This window comes from Cricetulus griseus, chromosome 2 (assembly GCF_003668045.3).
Source record: "Cricetulus griseus strain 17A/GY chromosome 2, alternate assembly CriGri-PICRH-1.0, whole genome shotgun sequence".
In the NCBI taxonomy this organism is placed as follows: domain Eukaryota; kingdom Metazoa; phylum Chordata; class Mammalia; order Rodentia; family Cricetidae; genus Cricetulus; species Cricetulus griseus.
This window is the reverse complement of record NC_048595.1, coordinates 15,262,732-15,282,249: the sequence shown is the minus strand read 5'-3', so window position 1 is coordinate 15,282,249 and position 19,518 is coordinate 15,262,732. Positions and strand designations below refer to the sequence as shown.

At 42.8% G+C, this 19,518-nt stretch overlaps 1 protein-coding gene across 11 annotated transcripts in view; it reads left to right on the top strand.

Annotated features, from left to right (window-relative positions):
* Eif4g3 (eukaryotic translation initiation factor 4 gamma 3) overlaps nucleotides 1-19,518 on the top strand; it is a 205,253-nt gene that overhangs the window by 73,962 nt on the left and 111,773 nt on the right. For 2 of the 11 annotated variants that reach the window (XM_035439492.1, XM_035439486.1), the window contains 3 exons: nucleotides 5,560-5,655; nucleotides 6,977-7,090; nucleotides 10,346-10,378. The exons of 1 other annotated variant lie outside the window; for it this stretch is intronic. In XM_035439492.1, the coding sequence (XP_035295383.1) occupies nucleotides 5,626-5,655; nucleotides 6,977-7,090; nucleotides 10,346-10,378 (177 nt within the window). In that variant the 5' untranslated portion in view covers nucleotides 5,560-5,625. The remainder of the gene's footprint in view (nucleotides 1-5,559; nucleotides 5,656-6,976; nucleotides 7,091-10,345; nucleotides 10,379-19,518) is intronic. 8 more of the 11 variants (XM_035439495.1, XM_035439489.1, XM_035439496.1 and 5 more) reach the window with 6 other exon arrangements.

The window sequence follows — 19,518 nt, the reverse complement described above, 5'->3', positions numbered from 1 at the left end:
CCCACCAGCTGAGCCATGTGAAGATTATTTCCTTTTCTTGAGTCCTTTTTAAATTTCTGTTGTTTCTTGTTGGCATTTGGGACATTTTGGCTTTGTTTTCAAATGATACCTTTTGCATGTAAAATGAGAATATTTGTTTTCTAAAATGGGAAAATAGTGTCTCCTGCCTGGATTCTTAGTCTTTATCAATCCTTGGAAATGAAACATACTAACGCTTCCTCACCTCACAATCCTCTCTACAGAAAGATCTTCAAGCTCTGTTGTGTGCAAACCAGTAAGTGTTGACTATCAGGTGTGTATTGATGGTTTTGTATTGCTATCTGCCAGCATTCCAAATCTGCTGTCCCCAGGACTGACAAATGCAGGGTACCACACTCAGCATTTTTCTTTTGAGTTCTGGGGATCAAGCTCAGATCCTCTTGTTTTCATGGCAGGTGCATTACCTACTGAGCTAGTTCCCTAGTCCTGGAGTCACAGTGCAGTTTTAACTGTACTCTGTATGAGCCTATTCCCAATGCCCTCCATGGCCTATTGAATTTTGTTTTTTTTTTCCTAAAAATATCCTCATCTAAATTCAAATTTAGGGAGTTCTTAACAACTTTTCCAGTTAGGTTTGAGCTGGTTTTTTTTTTTTTTTTTTTTTTTTTTTTTTTTTTTTTTTTTTTTTTTTTTCTTTTTCTCAGCTTCCTGGTTGTAAAGTGAGCCTTGCTTAGCCCGCTGGGTGCACCTGCATCCTGCAGGCTGTTCTCTTCTTCACTGCTCCTTTTTCTTCCCAAGATGGGCAATTTTAGCTAACCAGTCTCTGACATGCTACTGCTGAACCTGTCCAGCACGTGAACTGCAGCAAGAGCTATGTGTTTTTGTTGACCAAGTTTGTTGTTTTTCATCATAAAAGTAGAAAATCATCCTAGTCCTGTGTGTCTTTGTGTAGCCCCCGTGCAGTCCTGTTCTGCTCATCTCCAGTGGAATTCACCTGGAAACTAATATAGACTCGGACTGACAGCCCTTTGTAATGACAGAAAATGTAATGACAGCAGGAGAGTAAAGCCTAGTAATTATTTCTTTCTCTACCTGCCCTTAATAGAATGCTGGCCACATGCCACCATTAAATTTAAATTGAGTGGTTAAATTGCATGTAAACAGCATGGCTAGTTTTGTAATTGAGTAGTTAATTTGTATGTAAATAGCATGGTTAGGACTGGATGCCTTTAATCCCAGCTCTTGGGAGGAAGAGGCAGGTGGATCTCCTTGGAGGACAGCCAGAGCTACATAATAAATAAACAAAACAAGCATGGTCAGTACTTAACAAGTATAGTCAGTTTCTGATTTACAGAATGGGAATGTTTTGGAGGGTCTTTGCTGTCTAAATAGCTAGCATTGTTGTGCTTGTACTTCCGATAGTTAAAGATAGTTAAAAAGATTGTTGCTGTGGTGTTGGGATGGAACCCAAGGCTTTATACATCTGGCAGGCCTTTTCCCTTGGATAGAGGCCTACTGTCTTTCCCCCACACTCCTGTTGTTCTGCTTATTTCTAAATAAAGACAAGGTGCCAGGAAGTTGCTCAGACTAACCTTAATGACCTAGAACCTATTATCTTCTGATGGGGGAGGTCCTTCTGTTTGTCTTATTGGTTGATAAAGTACTGTTGGCCAATAGTGAAGCAAGTAGGTGGGACTAGGAGTTGAGGTTTCTGGGAAATGTAGTAAAGAGAATTCTTGTGATCCAGGCAGGAAGTAACATAGCAGGCCGACTCAGAATATAAGCAGGAACAAGCAGGAAATCACTCCCTCCTCCTCCTCCTCCTCCTCCTTCTCTGTGGAACTGCCATATGATCCCAGGAAGACAGGATGCATTCCGCCAGCGTCCTCCATAAGATGAGTCTTTATAAATTTATAGACTAATGGCTATGGTTGATAATTAAGACAGAGCAAGCATATAAGAAATCTTAGTCATTGACCAGCAGTATTGTACCTAATATAAGTCTCTGTGTGTTATTTCTGGTGCCCACGTGGCAGCAGGGCTCAGGGGGCATGGTGGAAAGATTTGTCGTTACTATCTTCCTTAACATACATTTATTTCTATACGAAAGACACTATGGTGTTGATATAAGTGTATATTTACCTAATTCTTTTAAGATTGACTAACTCTGAAGGAAAGGGTGGCTTCCAGCACTTGGAAGGCAGATGCAGGCAGATCACTGTAAGTTCAAGGCCACCCTGGCCTATGTGGTAAATTCCAAGACAGCCAGAGCTACATAGTTGAGACCCTGTCTCCAAATAATACTAATACTAATTGAAAAGTTTCTATACCCCAATAAGCCTTTCTGCTGATGCAGCAGTCAAAATCAGACCAATTCAAACCAAATCAGAAAAAGCCCGTGTTTAATGGATATAGCGCTCCTGGATGGCCTTCCAGTCCCCCAGAGAGGAAACAGGAAAGGGAGACCAGAAAAACCAGGAGTCTAGTCTATGGGAGGCAGTTTATTTGGGAATGGTCTAGAGCATCTCTGGGGGAGGGGCCATTGTTCAGTGGATTTTCTGAGATGCAGCGAGGTTTGGAGATGGGGGAATGGGGCTTGGATGGAACCTCCGCCATAACATCCCAGACTCTTGGGGTACATGGATGCCAGGTGCTGGGGGTGAAGCTTCCACCTTAACACTAATATTAATAATAAATTTCTTCAGGAATATAGAATGTTCCCATTTGTGGTTGGTGAGAACATGAGTTTTATCTATAGACAGTATTCCTTGAAATGGAATTTCAGGTCAGGGAGGTCAGTATCCTGAAGATGACCCTACAGCCCTAGAGAAGTTGGCAGCTCAGTTCTGTGCATAGATGTTCTCATGCGCACATAATACTGAGTTTAGTTCACATGGCATTGTTTATTTAAGGTGAATAGATCGCCTTAAAACAAGAAATTACTTTTTCTCTTTGAGTTATATTTAAAAATATATTTTTCTTAGAGCAAATAGCATGTGAAATTCATCAAAGGCTATGTAAATGTTTTTATAGCATTGTTTTTGTTAGCTAAATTTGTTGTTTTTCCATTATAAAAGTAGAAAATTCATCTTAGTCCCATATGTTACTTCCGTGTATCTGTGTCTGAAGTCTTTTATGTGTAGTTTTGTTCGTCTTACCTTTCAGCGGAATTCACTTGTCAAAAATCACAATTTAAAAATAGTTGTTACAGGCTTAATAGTTCTGTGAGTAAGTGTTAAGGCCTTTTGTGTTTGACTTGTCTTCTTCAGCTTGCACTTTGTTAGCAATTTATCAAGATGTGGCAAAGCTGGTTGAAACAGAAAGCTAAGGAAAGTCTGACTATTGCTCTGTGGTTCTTAGGAACTTGGACAGTAGACTAGGGTCAGTATAATCCTGGGAGGCTGAAATCCTTGTGAAGGTTCTGATGTGTGCTGTTTTTTCTTTCTGTATTGCAGTGTTGGGTGTTAAATGTGAGGGCCTTGAATGTGCTAGGCAGTTGTCTACCACTGAGTTCAAGCCACAGTCCTGTAATGGCTTTGAAAGTCCTTGTAAAGGGAGAGTTATCAAAGCCATCAATAATTCTTGAAATGACACTTCATCTATCTACCTAGCCCTATGCATTTGATGGTATGAAGCCAGGTCAAAGAATGTTTCCACAATACTGGCAAGATGGCTCAGTGGGTGAAGGCATTCACCACCAAGCCTGGTGACCAGAATTCTATTTCCGGGATCCACATGGAGGAAGGAGACAACCAGCTCCTGACCTCCGCATGCGCAAAGTGACACATGGACTCATGCTGGAGCACCACACCCTAGAGTAAAGAAACAGAATTTCAAAACTAAGAACAGGATGTTTTGAACCGGAGAGATAGATGAGTGGTTAAGATCACATTCTCCCGCATAGCACCCATGCACATACCACACACATTCACACAATGAAAAATAAATGTTACAATGGATGGTTTTGTTGAAATGTTTGTGTAAGTTTTAGTAAAACACAGCAGTGGGTTAGGAAGTCCATCAAGAAACGCAATTAATCCTTCTTGAAGTGTAGGAAAGAGATAAGGATATGGAGGTATCCGCTCCTTAGACTGCTAGAGCACAACAGGACAAATGCCTAGTGACAGAGCTGTTGGCAGAATTGCTTATCCAGCGCCACCGATGAGTAAGCAGCCCATGTTGCTGAGGGCACAGTAGTTTATGTTGTAACAGAACAGTTTGTGTGCCTGCACCAGGCGCTGTGTGTGCTGTGTGTGTGTGTGTGTGTGTGTGTGTGTGTTTCTACACCAGGCACTGTGTGTGTGTTCCTGCACTAGGCACTGTGCTTTATATGTGTATGTGTTTGTGTGCCTGCACCAGTGTAAATATTTATATAAAAAGGAAGTGTATTTGGATTTTTTTCTTTAACTATGTTAGAGCAGATGCTTAAAGCTAGAGGAAAATAAAATTCTTAGTGGTATAATGTTGTAATAGTTTGGGAGCAGTGTACCTTTTGAAAGGTACATTGGGAACAGCATGTTGACATACCTCTGGCTAGATGTGTGCTGTTACTACTAAATAGAAAAGCTTTGTCCTTGAATGCTAATTTGTGTTCTTCTCCATTGGCTATGTGTGGCCATTGTCAGCCAATGTGTTGAAGACATTACTAAAATTGTGACTTGTTGGTCACTATGGCTATCAAGCATATTTCCAGCACGGTCCATGAAAGAGCAGTGGGTTCCTTTTTCCTTGCACAGCATGCTCTGAAGAGTCTGAGGTTGAGCAATAGAACATGTCTACATGTTTATACATGCAACTTAAGTCTTTTGAGACAGGGTTTGCTATTTAGTCCAGGCTGGTCTCAGACTCCCAATTGTTGTACCTACACCCCTTAAGTGCCATGATTTGAGATGCTTGCTTTGATACTATATTTTCAAACTATTCCCAAATGTCTGAAGAAATACTTTTGATCTCTGTTAACAGAAATTGATAAGAAATCCCATATACCTTTTGAAAAATTGATGTGGTCAAGCCTTTCAGTGTGTAGTATATGATGAAAATATTTTTGGTTAGATAAAAGGTAACCTTGAATCAGCTTGTTCAGTTTCATCTAATTATTGACTTTGTAAAATAATCATGACCAGGTAACTGCCCTGTTGTTCAATTAGTGGTTAGACTATTAATAGAATTTCAGTAAGGAAAGAACTCAAGGCTGTATTCGGCCTTTTGTCTGTTGGGGAACTGGGTGGAGTGGCTCACTGTTGAAGCATTGCCCATCAGCCTCTGGACTCCACATCCATAGCCCCCTCTTCTGCAACATGCACACATAAAAAGTAGAGGGAGAAGTTCCAGTGGGTCCTCTGTACTCCTGGTTGAAAAATTTGTACATAGACTTGGGTTGCTGATAGCTGTCAGGAGGTGTACACTAACCCCTGAAATGTTTCTCCATTGATCTAAGATGCTGAACATTATGGTAAAGTTCAAACTAAAAACAGCAGGCAACCACAGTGCAAACTACTACTATGGACTTCGAAAATTGTGTTGGATATGAGTTGCTGTGTCATACATATTTTTTTAATGTTTTTTGCCATTCTCTGACAGACCCCTTATCCCTCTGGACAGAATGCAGGTCCAACCACATTGGTCTACCCTCAAGCCCCTCAGACAATGAATTCACAGCCTCAGACCCGGTCTCCGGTAAGTGTCAGCAGCTGCTTGCTCTTCTGTGTGGCTGCTGTGATCTCGTAATGAATCCTCACTGTGTTTTGGGAAAACTTAGCACCATCATCATCATTACCACTGCCACCACACTGTCAGTGCTGGGACCGCAGCATTTGCATTTGCAACAATTTAGGTGCAGTGGTAGTTTACCTTCTTGAGGAGAGGGTGGAGCTGTGTGTGTGCCAGGAGCTTCCTTCTACACAGTCCAGTACATTGAGGTTTCTCTCCTTTAAGTCATTCTCGTTTTATTTGTACTGTTCAAATTTTAGAAGACTGAATCAGTCATAACGATGTTAGAAGCAAATTGGGTTTTACTGGTTCGCCTCAGACTTGAGTGCTGTGGGAAGTAGGGTTTCTGAACACCTGTCACCAGATCGCTCTAACCATTCGACAGTATGATCACGTGCATGATACCCTCCCAGGTGTTCATTTCTTCAGTGGTCAGTTAATTGTCATATAGATGTAAATGCAGCCACCCCTCCTTGTTCACCCCTCATGTGGATCGCAGCACTTACTAAGATGGACTCCAGGTCATCCTCCTGTTTCACAGTACACAGTGGCTTCAGCTGTCCAGCCGTTAGCGTCGTCTCCTCCCCTGCATGAGTAGCTTTGGGCAGAAGGTGTCTGTAACATCTCATTGTACCCCACATCCCTCTTTGTACTTGAGCTCTGTGTATTCTTGGAATACAGGGATCTTCTTTTTGCACCCCAACCCTGCTATTTTGCTTGTAGCATAGGAAGGTCATTGCATTAGCTCCTGCTCATTTGATTTCATGCATGAATTTTGAATTGTTGAAATGTTCTGGGGACTTGCTTAAAGAACTAGGAGAGTCTAGACTGCACACAGCAGCCTGTCTTTCTCACCTCTTCCTGCCTTCCTCTCCCTTGGTGCCTTCTCCAACACCTGTTCTTAGATCCTGGTCATCCCCAGAGGTCAGAGGAACCGTTTGTAGATTTGTGGGACATCAATCCTTGTTGCCTGCTTGCTTGTCTCCTTTTTCACTGAAATGGTGAACCCAACATCTGGTGCAAGTCTTGTTCTGAGAGTGGTTTGGGGATATGGATACTTGATTATTGGAGTGGGCCTGAGATCTCTCCAGATCATTTCCATAGACCCTGGTTCTGATTGTTAAGCATGAGATGTTACGGGAAGCTCTTGCTGCAGAGCACTCTGTGGCCCTGTCCCCTGCCCCCATTTTAATGATTGGGGGAAGACAATCCGAGTGAAATGACATGGTTAGAGCTTGGCGCAAAACCTGACTGAAGAGCTGCATCTCTAAACCAGTTTTCTTGACAGCCCAGCAGAACAGTGCCAATACATTGCACAGACAACTGGAAGAGGAGGAAGGTTTTGGAACAGACTCCCGTTTACAGGTCCTTGGCTGGAAGAGGCTGGATAAAATACTGCATTGTAAGCAATATAACAAACTGTACTTCTTGCAGGCAGCAGTGCCTCTGGCACGCATTATTTCTGACCACACCCACATATTGGCTGATGAACAGAAATGCATTGATCACTTCTTCTCTGGAAGTCTAGCCTGGCATGCTAGTTGCTGCCAAGCACAGTGGGAAAACCATAACAAATTGGGTGGGCCCTCTATTGGAAATTAGACAGGAATAATTTGGGTCTTACCGTTTTTTTCCTCTCATTTTAAATGTGAAGTGGAATATCTCTTTCTGATTTGAATCTAAAAGATAATTTGAACCTAAAAGATAAATTTCAAGGCTTCTTGTCCACCCTTTCCATTTTGTATTTGACTGTCAAGGGGCAATTGTCTGCAGTTATCAGCCATTTTTTCCCTGTGGTCATAAACTCTTCAGATGCCATCCTTTATGCATTTTTTTTGCCATTCCCTCTTGTAGTGACCGTTACCACCCACATTACCAAACCCACACGTAACGCATTCCATTACATGCCCCAAAGCAAGTGCAAGACTAGCAGAGCTCAGACTATTCTTGCTTATTGTTTTGGGTCTAATATCTTTTATTTGGTTTCTGTTAGCGCCGGGAGGGTAGGATTGGGGCGAGACTGGCAGGATTGCATTTTCTGTTTCCATCTCAAGTTGCCATGGTCTAGTTTCATCCATCCTCCAGCTGCTTGGACTGGCAAGGAGAGGTGTGGGGCTGTGCTGAGGGCCCTGCAGCTTTGAGCAGTGACAGTTTGTTCCATTCTGCTTCTGCTTTCCTGGACCATTGGCATTGCATAGTGCAGCCTTCTCATTCTTCCTGGACATCTGCTTCTTCAGTCCTTTCAGACCTACTGGCTCTGTGTGCCCCCTCTGTCCTCCAGATTCTCTGCCTGTCTACATGGCCAGTTGATACATACTCTGTTAATTAAGTTCAGAACATGGAGAATCTTGTTGCACATTTAAAAATGCTGCCCATCTGCCCCACTTTCTTGATGGAGCTCTTCAAACTGAAGTTTATTTTTAAATCGTCTGAGAAAAATCATGAAGCTATTAGTCTATTTGGAGTGGGGGCAGTTTGGCTTTTGTCATAACCTGTGTCTGTTCCGTTGGCCTTACTCAGTTACCAGCCGTGCACAGCGGGCTGAGGGGGGTGGGTCAGTGGCACTAGCCCTGGATTCCAGTTCACATAAGGCTGCTTTCCTTTATATTTGTAATCCTCACTGTCTCACAGCTCTACCTTTTAAGAGAAAAATTTCTATTTTAACGTGGGCCAGCAGCGACTACAGTTTGTTCTGTTGCTTACAGCCATCCATAGGCTCAGACTTGTAACATACCACAGGGAAACCCCCAGCCCACAGGGACCAGTCCAGAGTACCAGAGTAGTCCAGGGAATCTCCAGGGCCTCCACACTGGCTAAAGTCTGTTTTCTTTTACACACACACACACACACACACACACACACACACACACACACACTTTTGTAATATAGTTCTCTCTTGACTGGAACTTTGCAGTTGTCTAAAGTTGGATTTTTCTAAAATTAGAATCTTAGAATTGGGGCCTTCCTGCAGAACAGTGAGAAGACAGGCACTGTGTGCTCAGCTGGGTGTTTGAAGCGGCTCTTCTCTCCCGTTTTCTTCAATGTGTCAGGCAGAGAGCCCTCTTTCTACTACCCTCTTTTCATAGCATGTGGATAATGTTATCTCATCTCGAAACTCGATGCCCATAGTGGAGGAATGAGCTGTTCTCATAAATGAAAAACTGAAAATTTAAAACCTCCGTTTCTTTGAAGAGGAGAAATTTCTAGAAGATCCCTAGCTGCGACCTTCCATCATTCTTAAAAGCTGATTTGCCAAATTTGGTGGCTTTTCTCCCACACCTGAGCAAGCACAGGCCATCAAGGCACTTTTCTAAACACTCGCTGACATTGTAGCTTCTGAGGTAGGATTTCTGTACAGAAATGTGTTGAGTGAGCTACCCCACTGGGGCCGTGTGCTCTGTGGCACTGTTGGACACTTTGAGTACAGGATAGCACAGTTGGGAGTTAGGGAGCTGCTGTTCCTGCTATGGATGAATGCAGTGCTAAGCATACAAGAGTGACCTCAGTCAGGCTGCAGCCTGCTTCCCCTGGGCTTGTGGAGGCAGATACTTAGTCCTTACATAGGATAAGGTAAATAGAAGCCTGTGTAGTTCGCATTCAGAACTGCTTTCTAGCGTTTTTCTCTTCACCAATAAAGAAGATATCCTGCAGGAGAGCTGGGGAGGTTTTGGCATCTAGATGTGGCTTTGTAGGATGTATTTATTCTCTCTCTCCTTTTTAGTTAGTTATTACTAGGAGCCAAATTTTGCTCTGAAAATTATCTAATTCTCGAGGTTTGATTATTGTTATTATTATTACTATTTTTTAAATTCTGACTGCGAAATTGTTCTAAATGAGAGGCTGAATGGAAGTGCTTGCCAGCTGCTGGAAATACCAGAGAGGTTTCCTCCTCTCATTGCCTGTATCTCAGCAAGCAGGCTGCACAGTGGGACTTCCATTGTTTGCTCTAAGCTGCAAATAGAGTTGAAATCTTGTACTTGTAGCCCATTTTCCTCCAGCTTATAATAATGCCATTTTGACTGATCATATTAGAGGTCACTCTTCTTTCCTGGCTGTGTGCTTGAAAATGCCTACTATTCAGCTTTACTAGTTAATTGCATTTCAACACACACACACACACACACACACACACACACACACACACACACACACACACACACACACCCAAGCCTGTATATCAGTCACCCGTTAAATTTAAAGAAAGTTTTAGTCTATTTTTGGACCTCCATTTACTGTACTTTTGTAATCTAAAAGCATTTCTGGTATCTTCCAACTGTATATAGTTTCGTGCTACATATTTGATTTTCATGTTTTAATACAACCACTGAGTGTTTCAAACTACCCTTTGCATCTTTTTTTGGGGGGGGGCGTTATTTATTCATGCTATTCCTATGAGGGAGCATCCAGGTGCTAATAGCTTAATGGCATTTCCCCAGCTTCTCATGACAAGATACCTGGGTGGTGGTGTTGATCTGTTGGATCTCGGTGCCTGTCCGTCACTGTCCTGCAGCAAAGCCTTTACTGTTTTGTGTTTTTATTTTTTTCTCTTGTGGGTTTTTATCTTTTATTTTGTTGTATATTGTGTAACTTTGGTTTCTGTTGTGTTTCTGACTCTTTGTGCCTCTCCTTTTGTGTCTGTTCTCCCTTTTCCTCTCAGTTTGCAGCGGGGCCTCGACCTGCCCATCATCAGGTACTGTACCCTTGCCCCTCACTGTCACCCTGACTAATACGTGGGGCTTAGTAGCTGCTGACCCTTAGAATGCTGCCACCCTGTGTGACCAAGAGCAGTGTGTCTGGTCAGATTCAGTTGGCTTTGTTTTTCATTAGTTTCACCATACTTTGTTTTTAACAAGCCCATTTGCCTATGTTTATAACAAGGTTTAAAACATTATTCTTTCCCTTGAAAAGATTACTTTGAATTTAGACAACTGTGCAATGTTAGGTATATTAAGCCCTCACAGATTTCACTAAATTTAACTATGGAGTAGGCAACATTCTAAGGGTTCCTGTTAACAATGTGGTATAACTGGTACTGACATATAGAGCAGCATTAGTATTTCTAAAGCCACTTGTGAATTACTAACTTAGACCTCATAATAAACTGACTAACAGCAAGGTGCATTCATTTGCTGCATAGAACTCTTCATGTACTTTGCTTAATCTGAAGGATTTAGACTACTCATTCTGTAAGATGAGAATGTTACAGAAATTAAAGTTTAAAAAAAAAATCAGGGACCAGTTGTAGGTAACTTTGCAGGTGTGTAGTAAGGTGACCTGGTGGGAGGGGTTGTCTCTTTCTTCCCACCCAGCACTTACTGGTGTTCTAAGACATTTTCCTTTGGTTTAGTAGGAAGAACTGAGGTTAGGGTCTGACACATTGGGGTTCCTATTTACCAACTCTGCTGCATGGGACCAGCTGTACTAGGCAAGCTATTTCTGAGCCTCAGGGCCAGCACCCTCCTCTGGAAGCTGTGGGGGATTCGCAGTCAGTCAGTGGTAATCAGCATATTACTGTTGAGAAGCCTGAGGTGGACCCTCCTCCATGAACCCACGATACTATGGTCAGGATTTTTATTTATCACTAAAAGGGTATTGCCTCACTTTAAAGCTTTCATTGACCTGAGTGATTTGATACAAAGCTGTTTCTTAAAATGTAGTCTTAACTATTTGGAGGAGGCAAGACCACCAGATTCTGAGGTGTTTCAAGCATAGATATGACACGGATGGCTTTTCTTTGGTTTTCTGGGTGGGCATGGGGATAACTTGGGTCTTTTTTCAGCTTGAAGGTAAACTACTGCAAAGGCTTTGGAATGTTGGCACTAGCCAGATGCAGGTTTTTTCCCCCTCATTAACTGAGTGTTCTGAATAAGTTACTCACTGCCCTCAACCTCAGTTTTCTCATCTCTAAGATGAGGATAATGCTTCAAGAAGGAAGAATGTTAAAAATAGTAAGATATGCAAATGAAGTGGTCAGGATGCTTTGGAACATGTGCTTGCTCCTATTTAAAAATATAGTTCCTTCAGGACTTATAGAATTATTACAATATAGTTGTTTTTAGATTTGTTTTATTTAATATATATGGGTGTTTTACCTGCATGTATGGCTGCAACATGTGTGTACGGTTGCTCTTGGAGATCAGATGAAATTGTTGGATCCCCTGAAGCTGGAGTTGCAGATGGTTGTGAGCCACCATGTGGGTGCTGGGAATCAAGTCTGAGTGCTTTTCAAGAGCAGCCAGTGTTCTTAACCACTGAGATATCTATCCCTCAAGCTCCAGGATTAATATAAATTTTAAGAATTTATTCACTTCTGCAGGATAAAACCTGATATTCATAAGAGAGACACTAGGGGCATCTGTGCCAAGAAGCAAAGTGAAAAGAAGTGGGGTTTTGTGACTTACCTAGAGAGAAGGAAAATACCTTTTGAGTTCCTTGGTAAGGGGCACTGTTGAGTTTCTTCACTCACCTTTGTGTTTCTTAAACATTGGTTTTTCTCAGGGAAGACCGCCAGTAGCAGTAATTAGGATTGCCTTTGGCCGCTCTTCTCCTCTTCTTTTGGTAGGTGGTGCGAAGTACAGATTACTGACACAAGGGTAATTCTGAAACCAGAGCAATATTACTAGTATCAGCCCCACTTACTAGAGTGACAGTCTCTCCAAGGTGGTTAATCTGAAAACCTTTGTGTTGTTGATGTGTGGAGCAGAAATGGAAAGGCTTTATGTTTCTGCTCCCTGGGATCAGCTGCAATGGTCCTGAAGCTGGGATGCTGCATTAAGACACTTACAAACAGTTGACTGTGAGCAATCATTTTCCAAACTTTCTCAAGAGGTATGTGATGTACTTTCAGAAATTTTTGTGAAATAAGATTGACTTTAGTAGCCTCACCCCTTGTGTACTACATCTTAGGGAAGTGTTACTGGTCGTTGGCCTTTCTTCCTGTTATAATGCTTACTTTACAAGAATCGGATCTTTTTTTAATTGCATTAAAAAAAAAAGATGAAATTCTCAAAGAATAAATAAAACTTTATTTACAAGATAAGCAATCCACTAAAACATTCTGCTGCTAAATAAAGAAGTATACACATATACTGCATTCATTAGCAAGAAAGGTCATTGCTTTGGTCAGATGGGGTATCGGGTAGCCACCTCAGGCTGGCTTGGAGCCTACTATGTAGCTGAAAATGGCCTTTTCTTTGTTTTTTTTTTTTTTAAGTTATTAGTATCTGTGGATGTGTATGGATGTGTGTGCCATAGTGCACCCGTGAGTTCAGAGGGCGCTTTGTGGAGGCAGTTGTTTTGTTCCACCTCTGTGTGCATTTGAGGTTTGTACTCACTGCAGCTACTTTACCTGCTGAGCCAGGTCACCAGTCCATCCTTTGAACATCTGATCCTCCTGCTTATACCTTTCCAGTGCTGGGATTATAAGCAGGTGCCCCACACCTGATCTGTGTGGTGCCTGGGCTTGAACCCATGCTAAACTGGATCTTTAGCCTTAAGGAAAATATTTTCTTGTGGTCATTTTTGGAGGCAAGTTCCTGGGATGCAGCGCAGAAACCTAGAGCATTACTTTTGAATACAAAAATTCAGGTGCCTCCTCTCCTCCCCCCAAAAATTCAGAATTCAGGTGGCTGCTTTTCATAGTCCACATGGCATTTAGATTCTTCTCATTCCAACTCATAGAATTCATTAAATAAGGAGCTCTAAGCCAAGCATAGTGGTGGAGAGACTGAGGCAGGAGAATTGTAGAGTCAAGGGCTGCCTGATGAGACTGTAGTCAGAAAGTAGGACAGTCCCCTTGGCTCCAGCAGCAGCGGTTGTTACTATGGAGAGACAGAGGGACTGGAGCACTGCTCCCAAGCAGGAAGCACCTGTACCAGTGTTGGGATGGTATAAGTCAGTTGAAAGGAACAGCTTGCTATTTTGCCTCCATAGGAAAGAGGATGCACAGTTCAGTCTGTTTTACTGTAGAGAATACTAGTGGTGTATTTGTGGAATCATTTGTAGAAAACCATCATGTAAATTTCAGTATGTTTAGCAATTTTGGCCTCCAACTGCCAGTCAATGAGAATAAACAGCTCAACCCACTTGTTCCAGACACTCTGGTGGAGATGGTGCCATTTTCCCTTTGGGACATTTTCCCTTTGAGTCTGTGTGTCACTTCACCTCATGGAGAGGGGCAGGCAGAGAGACATAGCATTGCAGAGTCACACAAAACAGGTCACAGACAGCCACATAGTGAAAGCTATTCAGGGACAGAGTCCATAAATACACATTTAAAAGGAAAGCATGTGTCCACCTTTGTCCTTACATCTTATAGGCTTGTTGTCCTCAGGCTGAAGTTGAAGCCACAAATGACTTTTCACCTGTGGTTGGTTGTTTTGGCCAGGTAGGATTTAAGTAAGAATTAGGATCAGCTTTAGGGCCGAGCACAGTAGTGCTCATCTTTGATCCTAGCACTTGGGAGGCAGGTGTGGGCAGACCTCTGTGAGTTTGAGGCTAGCCTGGTCTACATATTTCAGGATAGCCAGGGCTACAGAGTGCTAGGGTACAGTCAATGCTACCCCCCCCCAAAAAAAGAAAGAATCAGCCTTGGAATTGGACAGGTGTTAGGAGGCTGAGGCAAGTGAAATTTTTAATTCAAAAGACCCCTATGTCACCCACCCCAAGATTTTGAGACTAGGTGTTAGATTTGTCTCTCATCAGCGGTTGCTTTCTTGTCATCTGTATTCTTTTATGTTTTACAAAGAAATCTGCATTAGAGAATGTTCTGCATGATTGTGTAGCAAGTGTATGCCTTGCTGTGGCTTGGTAAGTGTTCCAGTAGACATGGAAATGAGAAAGTGAGTTAGCATTTGGAGACTATTTAGAGGGATCATGTGAAAAGAAAACTTTGCCTCATGTAGTTAGAAACTGTACTTTTTTTCCTGTGAAAAATGGGGTTCTGTGAATTCCAGAAAAATCCCAGGATTTTAAACATTGAACATGTTGTTTGTTCTTAATAGAGTCAAAAACGGCTGTGGAATCTGCATCTTGCAATTTGCTGTTGTTTACAAGGTCCTTAACTGTGCTTGGCAAGCTAGAGTTAACTTTGCAGCCCTGTCAGGAGAGCCATGCCCCAGTGAGGCCCAAAGCAGTCTCCATGTTGTTGGATCTTGGCCTTCTCAGGGCTTCTTTTGACATGGGTTTTTCTTTTCTATTATTTGATTTTTCAAGACAGGGTTTCTCTGTGGCTTTGGAGGCTGCCCTGGAACTAGCTCTTGTAGACCAGGCTGGTCTTGAACTCACAGAGATTGGCCTGCCTCTGCCACTGCCTGCCAAGTACTGGGATTAAAGGCGTGTGACACTTCTGCCCAACTTGGCCTGGGTTTTTCTATTCTATTTTTTTTGGGGGGGGGGTGAGACTGGTTTCTCTGTATTGTTTTGGAGCATATCCTGTAACTTTCTCTATAGACAGGCTGGCTTCAAACTCAGAGATCCACCTGCCTCTGCCTCCTGAGTGCTGGGATTAAAGGCGTGTACCACCAATGCCTGCCTGCGTTTTTCTATTCTTTATTTTGTAATTGTAGAACTTTTAGCATTACACTTTCCTTCCAAGGGAGATGCAGTTGTCTGCATAACCATTTTAGAAAGATGTTAGCCATCTTTCCTTCTTGCTTGAAAAATCCCAAAGTGATTAGAAGCTGAGAGCTGACGTACAATTGGGTGAGCACAATCCACTTGGTGTGAGTTAAACTCTTGACCTTGAGGTAGTTGTTTGATGTATTTGATTGTTGGAATTTGCGCAGTTATCTTTTGGAGTTCTCTATGTTCCTACCTTCATCTTGCTTTTGGGTTTTACAGTGAGATCAAGTGTTAGTTTTTTTATAGTTTGTGTTTTTGCTTTTTCATATAAAAGACTAGGTCCCACAAACCCTCCCTGGTCTGTGACCTCAAGCTCATAGATATCCACCTATTTGTGCCTCCTGAGTGCTGGAAGTAAAGGCATATACCACCATACCCAGCCTATCTATCTTCTTATGAGGGAGTTGGTATCTCAAAGTATTCTCAGCACAAAGTCATTTCGAAGTTGGTTCCGTGCTCTTTGTCTGCATGGTATTGACAAGGCTGACTATGTGTCATGTTTGAAGTAGTTGTCTATGAGTGTGAGCTGAGCATGAGCTGAGTGAGGTAGGGCAGTCTGCACTGTAGAGGAACACCAAAATGTGTACATTCCCGTTGTGGCTTGTTTGCTTTACTAAAAGATGAAAACCAGTTTGGCTTGTGATTTTGTTTATTTTTTTCCCTGTCTCACTCAGGTTTGAAGGTTTCTCTACTGACAAGCATACTGTTGAGATATGTCTGTATTACTGTAGGAGGTTTCTTAGATGTGGAAAGAAAAGTAAATAAAGGCTTCAGACCTGCCTCTGAGGCCACAGCTGGGTACAGCAGAGTATAGTAGAAGTGACTAGGGCACCAGACCAGGCATGGGAGCTGTGCTCATAAGTGATGCTGAGCATGGTGTATGACAGTGATGGGCACTCGTGCCTGGTGTCTTGTTGACAGAGTGTTGTGGAATGGTAGGCTGGATAGTGAAGCCAGTATGTGATGGGTGTTAGCAAAGACGACACTTCTTTATTAGCCTCACCACAAAGGATCCTGGGCTTTAATATTCTTACCTACAAAATGGGTTTGATAATAACATCCTTGGTTTGCTGTGTGGGTGTTGAAGTTTAAAATATTTGGCATATAATAAAAGGTCTCTGGCACCCCTCTCCTCTAACATGCCTGTGTGTTCCAGCCACATGAGCCAGAGAGTGAGGACATCAGATCCCCCTCCCAGGGCTGGAGTGGTAGGCAACTGGGAGCCACCTGCTGTAGATGTTGGGAAGTGAACCAGGATCCTCCAGAAGACCAGCGAGTGTTGTTAACCACAGACCGCCTCTCCAGGCCTGTCCCGATGTGTTGTAAAACTAGGAATGAAGTGTTCTTAAAGGACGTTCACATCCAGACTTTTCCCCCACAGAGCTGCTCTTCTGACAGAATCCTCTGGCCCACTCTGTTCCACACGATGCAGCCCTCTGTGGTAGCACTTTAATAGAACTTTCTGTGGTGATGGGCGTTTGGCTCTTCATTCCCCTCACCATTGTAGCCACTGGCTTCAAATGGTACTGATCACTTGAAATGTGATGGCAGTTTTCAGATAACTGAGAATTGTCAGTTTCGCAGAAGGGTTAGACTTAACTGGGTTTTTTTTTGGGGGGGGCGGTTAGTGTTCTTTTTTGTTTTATTTGTGTTTTGCCTGCGTGTATGCCTGTGTGAAGGTGTCAGGTCTCCTGGAACAGGAGTTACAGACAGTTGTGAGCTGCCATGTGGGTGCTGGGAATTTAACCCAGGTCCTTTGGAAGAGCAGCCAGTGCTCTTAACCCGCCGAGCCATCTCTCCAGCCCTTTACTGTGGTTTTTAGGGATAAACAGCAAATGAGTGGATAGATGATACAGACTGAATGCGTTGGAGCCAGTAAAAAGAAAGACATACAATGTCTGACACTGATTTAAGTATTGGGGAGGGGCCGATGAGCTCTAGATAGCCTCTCATTGTACAGTGGTAAGCAGTGAAGTTGAGTAGCAGGTTTTTCTGAGAGCATGAGAGTGGTGGACATGGCCATAAACAAGTTCCTGTCTCTTTAAACGGGAATGATTATTCTGGAGGATCGGAGAAAGGTACTGTCTTGAATAGGAGACAGTGATTTTTGTGAAGTAATCAGTGACTTCTTCTGCTTAGTCAGGTATGATTAGGGATGTGCTTGCTATACTTTAGTGTACTGGGTCAAGGTCTCACCAAGTCCCTTCTTACTTTGAAATGAATAAATTTTGTATCGTTTTTTTTTTTTTTTTTTTTTTTTGTCTCATGAGAGGTACTCTATGTAACAGCCAACAGTCCTGACCTCAATCCCAACTGCCTAAACTGCAGATGAGCAACCCAGCCATCTAGTGATACTCTGCTTCTGTCTGGCTCTGTGGTGTCTGCAGTAGCACGCATGCCTGAGAGGGTGAGATGGTGTGATGTAAATGCTTGGGGCACGTTTGTTGTTTCCTTAATGCTAGATTGAGCTCATTTGTTGTCACTTAATGTGTTTGTAACAACATGTTTTTACCCAGTTTCAAAGTTGGAATAATAAAAATGTCTCATCAGCATAACTACTCAGTTTGTGTTATGTTGGTTTGGCTATGTTTACATCAGGAGTTTTGCTAGAAGCATTCAGATTCAACATGACTGAAAAAAAATGTACTTTTGAATAAGGTAATGTCAGTTACTTGTTTGTTTAAGCTGGTTAAGATTCCTGTCAGAGTCATTGGATACTGGTCAGAAAAGCGCTCTGTATAGCAAGTAGGAGGACTTGCCCTGTCAGCTGCTTTCCATACACTTGTAAGTGAGCCCCGTCCTTTCTTGTCTTCCCTCCCTGCGGTCCCATTCCACCACCTTGTAGGGGAGGTGTGAGTGAGTGGTCATGTCAGCCTGATGAGCTAGCAAAGGAGATGGTGCCTGTGTGGGTTTGCTGCTCTTCTGTCTTGACTGCCTGTGGAGGTGATGGAAGGGAGCTCACAGCATGGGTCTCTGCATTCTTCCTACACCCTGCAGGGTCAGTACTTGAGCTCCTGGATGACTATCCCCTCCTTAAAGCCAGCAACACTTTGGTGCCTCCTGATATATTGACAGTGGAATAGAAATGCTGGTTTATATAAGTGTGAATATGTCTGCTGGCCATGGAAGGGAGGATCGCCTTCTTGTTTGCAGCCAACACAAATGGTGCTATTGGTGGAGGTAGAGCATAGGGGGTTTCTGTTACAATTTTGTCACTCGTCCCCCAAGCCGCCCCCCTTCCTAAGATATACCAACTGTGCCTCTTGTGCTTCTTTTCATCTCCATCGTCTCCTTTCGGAACCCCACTGGATTCCGCAGTCACTCCATTTTCCTGCTCCAGCTGTCTGTCCACTGCTTGACCTCTTTAGGACGCCCTGTATGAAGGGTGAATGGGGGTGAGAGCTGGGCCCAAGCTCACAGTGTTCCCACTTCAGCACAACACGAAAAGTTACTCAGACACCTGGACTATCTTGATGCCTATTAACAACAGGGTGGGAAAAGACCCGAGAGGGGCAGGGCTCAAAAGCAATGCTCAGTGCAGAATCAGGAGGCAATTCAGGGGCTTTCAGAGCTCCACTGATTTTCTTTTCTTTTTTCTTTTTCTTTTCAGCCTAATATTAGAGCTCTGAGTTAGAGCAATTTTTTTTGTGTGTGTGATGCACTATTTAAGATAGGAACTAGATTGTTGAAAAATAATCCAAAGTCATACAGTTGGTCCCAGCTGTACTTCAGCTCCCAAGCACTTTTTTAAAGGTGTTAAATAACCAAAAGCTGGTACTAGGATTTTTGTCACTGGATTCATGGTTTTTGTTTGGTTTTGTTTTCTAAATTTTTCAACTAAATAATTAGAACTTTGATTCCATGTGTACTAGAGTCCTCAAGTGGAGAATTGTCATTTTGACTTTCTCATCTTCATTCTTCTCCTGAGTTACTGAGCAGAAAGCTGTTTTTGTTGAGCTGCATGCTGTACCCTGCTCTTCCTACTGATCTGTAAGCTTCTCCATTGGCTTTCTTTCTATTTCCTGCTGCTGCTTGCTTCATCATTGAAGGGAGGATTCAGACCCATCCAGGTAACACGCTACTGACTCTGCATGGCCTCTTTACTACTCTGTCCTCTTGTTATTTTACAGTGCGGTTGCTACTGAATAGTCATACTGGAAGTGCACTGTAGGGACATAGCTTTAAGCAGTGAGAACTGTGTGTAACTGC